The sequence below is a fragment of the Sinocyclocheilus grahami genome, unplaced genomic scaffold (genome assembly GCF_001515645.1).
Source record: "Sinocyclocheilus grahami isolate Dianchi unplaced genomic scaffold, SAMN03320097.WGS_v1.1 scaffold137.1, whole genome shotgun sequence".
NCBI classification, from domain to species: Eukaryota; Metazoa; Chordata; class Actinopteri; order Cypriniformes; family Cyprinidae; genus Sinocyclocheilus; species Sinocyclocheilus grahami.
In genome coordinates this window covers 1,786,661-1,796,733 of record NW_015505316.1, presented here as the reverse complement: position 1 = coordinate 1,796,733, position 10,073 = coordinate 1,786,661, and the positions used below count along the sequence as shown (strand labels likewise).

Here is a 10,073-nt window from a genome sequence, read left to right as displayed (position 1 = left end):
GGTCAAAACAAAGTGCTTCTTTTACAGAAACGTATTCAGATAACCTGGAGAAGATGAGAGACCCAGCAATAAGGTGAGTGTCTGGTCCTAGTTATTTAATATGTTTAACTGTCCTTGTTGATATACATTCATCATTCTGGGATTAGTTTCAGTACTAACTTAAGCTGCATTGCTGAGATTTATCTATTACATATGTTGCCAAAAATATAGAAAAGACTAGGTTTTAGGGGGAAATGCACATTTAAAGGGACAGTTCACTCGAAAAGGAAAATTCAAAAAAGCATATGACTTTATATGAAACACAACAGAAGATATTTTGAGAAATATGTCAGTGTTTTTGTCTATACAGTGGATGCCAACGTTCTTTGAAATATAGTTTTTGTGAATGCTTTACATTAAAACAATAAATGATTACATAATTTTCATTTTTGGGTGAACTATGCCTTTAAGAGATGCTATAGATGCTTAGATATCTACTGGTTTCACTCCATTTCATTTAAAGTTTTAGAATTTATTAGACATTCAGATTTTTCCGGTTCACTTAAACAGGTTAACCTGCAAACTTTGTGACCCATAAACGCATGAATGTGATCTGTCAGTTAATGCAGCACCTGTGTATCTTGGTTCTGAAGTGTGTCAGAGGCATACAGGCACACACCAGTGCCAGCTGGCAGGTGTGTGTGTGTATGCGCGTGTGTTTTTCCCCTGCTTCCTGAAAGCCTGTATTAGCGATTACATCAGGCCCAAAGCAGCCAGGAATTCCTGCCATCATGTGGCCTCAGCAAGCCGTCAGCCTCACGAGACAGACACAGGGACACAACACTGCAATTTAGCAACTGCAGCAGAAACCAGATCACAAGGCGTGTGTTTGTGTATGAGTGTGTGTGTGTGTGTGGGCAAGTGGGGGTCTGAATGCGTTTACAAGGCATGGGATATAATGATTTTCTACATCTGTGCTGATTTGGGTGGCACACATGTGGCATTCTTCTGTTTCTAAAGACCGCTCATCCATGGGTGCGTGTGTTTATGTTTGTCTGTCCAAAGAGCCGATCAGATTTCCTCAAAGCAGCCTTCAGATGTGGTGTAATGATACTTTTGGCTGACAGAATTCAAAGCCTTTAATCTGATAATATGTACCAGTGTTGGAGATGTCATTTAGCGTGCGTCCCGTCATGTTATATCGCACAAAACACCAACACTCTGACGTAATATACACGCCAAGTATTTAAAAAGCCAGCCAAGCAGGACTGACAGGTTGTCAAGTCTCAGACTAACAGAAATTCTGATGTACAGTCTGATGGGTTATACACTTTACAAAAAAATTTAGTTAATCAGTATTTCTGTTTTATGTTTTAGTACAATTGAAGAGTTCAGATGCAAAAGCCTCTTAAGTGCCATCTGAAATTTTCTTCTAAAATGAGCATGCATTTTTCTCAGGCTCCTATGTGTAGGTTCAGCAATTTCACTTTAATGGCAATGAATAGGAATAAATAGAAAGAAATAAACATAAACATAGGAGCCTAGAGAAAAAATGCTCCCTTTAGAAGAAAATTTCAGATGGCACTTAGAGGCTTTAAAAGATTTAATAAAATCTTAAAATTACATTTACTTAAGAAACAAACCTGCAGAAGATATCTGCATAAGGCTCGTTACATATTGCATTATGTCTTTTTCACTTTGTTTTAGTACAGTTATTTAAAAATCTTAATGCTTGTTACATCTTGCATAATTTTTTCTTGTTAATCTTACAAAATGTAATACTTAAAACAATTTGTGGAAAACAAGACAAACTTTTAGATATAAATATTTAACAATATATAAATATTTTTAAAAGTATTAAATTAATATTTAAAATAAAAATACAATGATTAAGAAACATACAGACAAAAGAGCAATAAGCATAAGGATGTAAATTTATATATATATATATATATATATATACTTACATACAACAATATATAAATATATATTTGATATATAATTGTATATTGTTGATCTATATATTTTTTAAGCTTCAGTCTAATAATGTTTGATAAAATGCATGCTTAAAAACTTTTTTTAATAAAAAGCAATAAAATATACATTTATGTTTTAAATATATTTTATTTTATATAGATTTTATTATTATACAATTATATGTTGTTATATAGAAATATTAAAATGATATGATATGTATATAACATTTATATCAGTATTTTAGATAAGTGTTTATTTTAATATAAATAGAAAAAAATGTATATGGTTTATAGAGTATTAATTTATAAAAACCCTTTTTTTTTGGCTTCTAGTTCTATACACTCAATCTCCCCATATCACTATTCATTTAATGGTTTGTTAGCAATTTGGGTGAAATGTAAAAGCGAAGGAAGCTGCTTAAAGTTTTTTCTAGGAAAGCCTCACCCTGTTTCTGCCCCCCTCCCCCTCCCCCTTCCCACGGTGATGTCAGCATTCATGTGAGGTGCTGTAGCAGTCAGCGCAGGCTAAAAGAGTCTCATAATTACAGGTGTGTTTGCTCAGACTCAGATAACGCAGAGGACGCAACGGAATATTATATCAGCAGCTGCTGTAAAAAGGCTTCACTGGTGCCTCTCGCTCAGAGCAAGGAACGAAGATAATATCACATGCGCTACTTAGCCCTCTCTTGACCTCAACCTGTTTTTATAGGCAAATGCTCATGCTTTTATTACATGCCATAACTTGTCACCAAACTGCACTGCAGAAAAAAACAAAAAAAACAGCCGGGTCACAGTGCCCCTTATTGCTTCAGTATGGGATTTCGAGCATCTGATGACAGTGACTAAGCTTGGTGTGACGCGCAGCTAATTTGAAGACACTGATCTGATTTTACTGTCCCTGGCAGCCACACAGCCATTTTTTCAGCACTTTCTTTCTTCCCTTTCACTTTTTATTTCTCTTTAATTGTGTCTCCACTTTCTCTTCCTCACTCTTCCGCTCTCCCACGCACACGGTAACTCTCTCCCACTCTCTTCTAAGCCTTCTTGCTAAGTGAGCAGAGGCCCTTCTTCTCTGGCAGAGCCCTTAGGAGAGAGACTGCCTGCCCAAAATAGCTGCACTGTGGGGAATACCAACAGATAGGGCCTTCACACTACTTGTGTAGGTGAACAACAAATCAAGGACCGGACCGACCCCCCCGTCATCTCACTCATAAACACTCGTGCAAACGCTTGTGCTCTTTCACACACATCCATTCTCACAGTTTCTTACAGGCAAATATAGGCTGAACCCTTTGAACCTAGATTTGACATTTATTTGAGAAAAAGTGAGTCACGGCTCTATTTGCATTGTAGAGGGTGAGCATAGTTCATATAAGTAATAAAGGAAGGTGTGCTCTCCCCTCCCTGAGGTGTGGTGGCCTCTCAAACTCTTTTTTTTTGTAAGAGTTCAGTCTTTCTCTTTCAGATGTAAGCTTAGAGGCTTGTTTACATTGGAGGGAGCCTTAGCAAGCTAGCGCTACTGTCGTAAAGTGTAGAGAAAGCGCTACGTCAGTGTATCCTCAGGGTTTGTTTTCATCTATCTTGTGATTATTAAAGGTAAGTGTTGTGGGTTCTGTCAGATGTAATTGTTAAAAGCTAACCTGGAAGTTAATTTCTTTGTGTGTCATGCAGTTATGATGAAATGAAGTCATATGGGAACTGTGATTTTTTTGATCAGTTATACAGTCGTCATTGTCCCTTTGTACTTTGGTTTAATTTGTCAGTTGCACTGCAAAGAAGAAAAAAAAGGTTGTTTTATATAAAAATGAATTTTAGACATTCTTAAAATGATTTTAAACATGTTTTTGTGTGTTTTAAGCATAACCTTCCCTAAATTTATGCTATTAAAAAATGCCAGAGATCTTGATTAATTCTTGATTATTATATGTTTTTTATATAAACTATCTTTTAAAAGTTTGAGGTCAGTATGTTTTTTTTTTCTGCATAAAAATAATACTTTTTTCAGCAAGGACACATTTAATTGATTAAATGTAACGGTAAAGACATTTATAATGTTACAAAAGATTTTTATTTCAAATAAATTAAGGAAAACTTAAGAAAAATGTATCACAGTTTCCACAAAAATAGTAAGGACCACAACTGTTTTCAACACTGATAATAAGTAGACATGTTTCTTGAGAATCAAATTAGAATAATTTCTGAAGGATTCATTGTGTGACACTGAAGACTGAAGTAATGGCTGCTGAAAATTCAGCTTTGTCATTCCGGAAAAAAATACAAAAAAGTTATTTTAAATCATATCAATATTTCACAATATTCCTGTTGTTTGTACTGTATTTTGTAATCAAATAAATGCAGTAGTAGTAAGCATAAGAGACTTCTTTCCAAAAATGTTTTATTGATCTTACTGACCCCAATTTTTTGAACAGTAGTGTTTATATATGATATATATTTTGTTTTGTTTTTTTATGCTTTATTGTCTAATTTATTATATTTTATAATGTATTATATATATATATATATAAATTATAAAATTATAATACATTATACAATATAATAAATATATATATATATATATATATATATATATATAGGTATTTGTTCATTTATACAAATATATACTTTATATATTGTAAATTATTCTATTTTTACCTAAAAAAAAAAAAAATACTGATTGAGAAAATAATTTTCTGAAATGTGAATGCTGTCATTCCCTGTGTTATGTCACACAGTTCTGTTTTCGCATGCAGCGGTGGTGAGGTGTAATAAACTGGAAGTACTGGATGTTTTCTGTGATTTCAGGAAACCTCTCACCTACCGTCATCTCTTGGAAAGCGAAAGCAGAACAAAGGCTTATTCTTTAAGGGGAAATCTACCTCTGTCCCTGTCTGTCATACAAATACTGTGGACATTGTTTGAGCAGAGTATTAAAGTGTCCAGAGCTCACCTGCAGGAGACGGCAGAGTCATATACTGGAAGCCTTTACAGTCACCGACAGCTGATGGTGATGGAAGGGAAGAGAGCGAGTGAGGGATGAGGGCCGCTGCTGTGAGTGGTTCTTTGGCAGTGTCTTAGCTGGTTGTTGTGTGGAGTGAGAACGAAGCAATCAGCAAGTATACTGCCGCAGAAACTCGTCACCTTGGGAGGCCCATCCATCCGACCCCGCTCACGCACTCGGCTGCCCACCCGCGCTCAGAGCCTGGAGAGAGACAAGAAAAGAGAAACCTCAGTCTGTGCTCATTTTCAAGCTTCTCTACCCATTCATTCTTCTTCTAATTGTGAGTGTCAGCTTTTGTTTATTGGCACCACTGCTTGAACACTTACAGCGACTTGAGTGTTTCAAGTGAAAGATTAGTTCATGTTTACAGTAGGTTTACTCTTATTTTCTATGACATTGCTGTCATAGTTTAGATCAGTCTGTTCCCTTTCTTTCTTCTTTCATGAGATCAGGAGTGAATCATTCAAGTGTTGTTGTGAATATCAGCTGACCAGATTTCACAGTTTCAGTATTGGTATGACATGGTGTGACCTGTTTATACTTGGCCTATATTTAGCTTACAGTCTGATGACATATCCGTACTGTGTTGTGATGTGTTTATGTATAAGTTTGACCAAAACATTAATCATATGATAAACCAAAAATACTATTCATTTACTTTTCACTTATATACTAAAAATAGAGAGAATATATTATATGTGAAAGAAAGAAATATATAAAATTCACTTCATTCAAAAATACATTTGAATGTTTTGTAATATTTTTGTATCAATTAATATTTATTTTTAAAATAAGCTGTAACAAAATATATAAAAATTCTATATAAATGTATTTTTTATCCAAATAACAATAAAAACAAACAATTTTTTTAAAAATTGTCATTATTGTTATGTTGTGTTATTTCTCCATTTCTGATGAAATTCCCTGAAAATGAAACTCAACTTAAAACCGCTTTAAAGACTGTTTAGTCTTTAAAGCGGTTTTAAGTTGAGTTTCATTTTCAGGGAATTTCATTAGTGTTTGGGTTTCGGTTGTTGATCTTCAAAAGGGCAGTTTATTCAGGTGAATGAAATGTCCGTAACTCACTTGAGGTTTTGATGTAATCACATCAGTGTGGCAGTAAGTTTGAACTTGTCCAGAAAGCTGGAAATCATTTTAGTAAGGTCTTTCACAATGTATTAAATCAAATGTTTTAATCACAACCTAAAAGTGTGATTATAATACTGTGAAATGGAGTGTAATTTAATATCACAAACATAATGTTATTTTAAAAGGTATGTTAAACACCACGTGTGTGTGTGTGTGTGTGCGCGCATTTTTGTGACAAATGAGGACATAAATTTGTATAATGACAAAGGTATGACATAGGTATTACAAGGAGAAGGTGACTTTTCAGGACATTACCCCATGTCCCCACTTTTCAAAACGCTTATAAATCACACAGAATGGAGTGTATTGAAAATCTAAAAATGCAGAAAGTTTCCTGTAAGGAAGGGGTAGAAAAACCATTACGCCTATGGGATGTCCCCACTTTTCACAAAAACAAACCTGTGTGTGTGTGTATGCATGCATGTTTATGTGGTTTATGAGGACACAAATTTGTATAATAACATGGGTATGACATAGGTATTACAAGGAGAAGGTGACTTTTCAGGACATTACCCCATGTCCCCACTTTTCAAAACGCTTATAAATCACACAGAATGGAGTGTATTGAAAATCTAAAAATGCAGAAAGTTTCCTGTAAGGGGTAGGTTTAGGGGTAGGGTTGGTGTAGGGCAATAAAAAATACGGTCTGTACAGTATAAAAACCATCACGCCTATGGAGAGTCCCCATAAACCATAAAAACAAACCTATGTGTGTGTGTAAAAGACCAATTATAGCAAATGAATCCAAATGAACTGTTTGAATGTTTGTCCTATAGGCCACTTACTAGATTGGATCTTAACAGACAATGTCAATTACATTTTTTATGCACAAAACAATGTGCATGATAAATGCCCAACTCCCAACAAACGTGTTATGTTGTTTCAGTTGTATGGTTAACCCAGACATAGACAGAAAGTATTTTGCATTTTATTGTAGTTTATCTCTTGAGTCTGAATTGTATTATGTCAGTGGCTCCGGAGTTTCATTTACATTATCTGTGATAACAGATTCAAACTGAACTTGAATATATCAGTATACAAAATAGATGTTTTTACTTAGTCCTTCTCAATTATATTTTACATCAAATTACACAGCATACAATACAATAAAATATATTACATAACATAATAACATGTATTAAAATATATATCATTCAACACAGTTAAAATATAATGATTCCCTCTGCTAAAGGCCTCATCATTTATGCTCACTTTCAACAACTTTTAGGCTGCATCTTCACACCTTACTGGCAGAATTTAGGAATTTGTTTAATTAATTATGGATGCATGGCAGAAGAATACAAAGTGCTGATGTCATATTTATGTCGTGATGTCTGTCAAGCCTACGGGTATTTTTGAGAGCAAAAAAACAACTCTGCACTTTTTAAATTGTTACACTCACATGGAGTAATGAGAATAAGAGAGTGAAATTCCTCTAAATAACACTGCATGCACAGCTCACAAAGGTGATGGGAAGAAAACTATAGGTAGCCTTTCATGGAAGATCAAGCAAAGCATTGATTTTTTTTCTCTTCTCCACTTTCTTCCTCTCTGCCTGAAATAAAACGATGCACCACATTGGGACAGAATGCTGCAGTTCTCCAGGAAACAGTATTCTTAAAAAACATGACTGCTGTACTGGTGACAGTGTGATAAAAGGAGATGCATTTACCTAAAATTAATCCTGGCCTAAATAATAGACTAATAGACACAGAAATCCACTGTAAGCTGATATATAGGCTACTTTTTTCACAAAAACACCATCACTCTCCAAAAACTTTCATTATGATCGATCAAAACAATGATATAAAGAGGTTAAACGTAAAGAGACCAAGCTCTTGAAGCTTGATGGAAGATCACATTGCGCCATCTAATGGCGTATTATAGTGATTGCATGTATTTAATTGTCAATAATTGCAGGCACATTTGCAATGCCGCATTGCTTGCACACATACTTTTACCAAACTCTCTCAGTTCCATTTGGAATGTTGGAATGCAGTTGCATCTAATGATATTTCCGGGTGAATGGCATTTTGTTGAAAAGGATTAAGGTTCTGAAGAAAAAAAGAATGTTTGTAATCTTACGAAAATTAACTATGGTTTTACTACAAATAAAACAAAAAACCATGCTTACTATAGTTAAACCATAGTAACCACAAATTAACCATGGTTTTGCAACACTAATCATAGTTTAACCACGGCATTTGTAGTAAAACTGGGGTTATACAAATGGTAGTCAATATGCCAAAAAAACATGGTTACTACAATTTTACAATAATAAACCATGGTTAATTTTCGTAAGGGATGTAGGCTAGCCTATTTGGTGTTTCGTTGAAGTTCGTGAATCTTTTATGTGAATTAAAAAAAAAAAAATCTGCTATATAGTAACAAAAATGGACAAGAAATTCAACATGTTTTGATTTGTTATTTTCAAGACATTGTTTCACTGCCTCGGCGGTTGTGAAGAAGCTCTTACGCCGCTGGATCTTAAAGCCCGTCCTGTTTTTCAGGGTAAAGCTTTGTCAAGGGAAAAGTGGACTGGAACTCTCTTCGGGTTACAAGTGGATTTGATACTTTAAATAAGACTCGACTTTACCAAACACCGAACAAACAAACAAACTAGGCGTTAATAGATTTTAAAGTCTTAAAAGAGAAACTATGGCCGAGACGAACCAGACCGAGGTGTATGTTTACGAACAGGTTGTTATCCTGACATCCTGTGTACTTTCGTTTTTTGGGTCACTTTTAATCATATGCACATATGCAAGATGGCACGATCTGAGAACTACACCGAGAAAACTGCTCGTGTATCTGTCTGTCACTGACCTTCTGTCTGCACTCTCTTACTTTTACGGAGTTTTGAGGATTTTTGACTCTGATTCTGGGGATTGTATCGCGCAAGGAGCAATTTCCACATTCGCCAACACCAGCTCATTCTTCTGGACCGTGGCTATTGCTATTTACTTATACGTTTTTATTGTGAAGTCCAGCCGGAGACAGGCCGACAATTTGGTGCTGTATTTTCATCTTATCAGGTAAACTCTACGAAGCATTTCTTCACTGCCAGAAAATTCTTAAAGGAACAGTTCACCCCAGAAATATTCACTCAAAATTCTTTAAACATTTACTCACCATTGTGGTGTACCAAAACTGTATGATTTTTCTTCTGTGGAAAACAAAAGCAGATGTTTTAAGAATGACTGAGTCACCATTCACTTTAAAGGGGTCATATGATGCGATTTTTCCTTTCTCTTTGGAGTGTTACAAGCTCTTGGTGCATAAAGAAGATCTGTAAAGTTGCAAAGACCAAAATCTCAAATCCAAAGAGATATTCTTTATAAAAGTTAAGCGTCAACCACGCCTACCTAAAACGGCTCGTTCTAACACGCCCCCACATATCTACCTCACTATGTGGGAAGATTTGCATAACGGCGCCCAAATGTTCACGCAAAGAAAGAAGGCGTAACTTTTATTCTCACTGTAGTATTGTTGTTGCCGCCGCCGCCATGTCGTGAAGGCGCTGTGTGTTTCGTTGTGAAAGCAAAACTACTTTGTTTGGCCTTCCAATCCGCTTCGTCATGCCTGGAGCTGATCCGTGCTGGTCGCTGAGGAAATACATCAACTTCGTGCTGTGGATCGCCGGATCGGCTTGCACCGTGGACGAAGCGGAGACCAGCCCAGGGTCGTCACATGTGGTTGACGCAATGCCACCCGCCTCCGCTCACTCAAGCCGGCCTCTGCTCACTCAAGCCCGCCGTGTGTGACGCTGTGTTTCGTTGTGAAAGCGAAACTACTTTGTTTGGCCTTCCAAAAGAGGACACAACTAGAAATCAGTGGTTAAGTTGTATTTACAACACTGTTCCAGAACAGTTCAACCCAAATATTCCGATGTGTCCAGCGCATTTTATGGAGGACTGTTTCCTGATCCTGGTAGAGTAGACTACAATGCCGGCTGTTCTGACTCACAGACT

General features: G+C 35.8%; 1 protein-coding gene across 1 annotated transcript in view; it reads left to right on the top strand.

Moving 5' to 3' along the window:
* Positions 1–8,574: 8,574 nt before the first annotated feature.
* The window catches only part of LOC107591148 (probable G-protein coupled receptor 157), a 6,246-nt gene continuing 4,747 nt past the window's right edge, over positions 8,575–10,073 (top strand). The window contains exon 1 of the mRNA XM_016280190.1: positions 8,575–9,137. Coding sequence (XP_016135676.1) covers positions 8,761–9,137 — 377 coding nt within the window. The 5' untranslated portion in view covers positions 8,575–8,760. The remainder of the gene's footprint in view (positions 9,138–10,073) is intronic.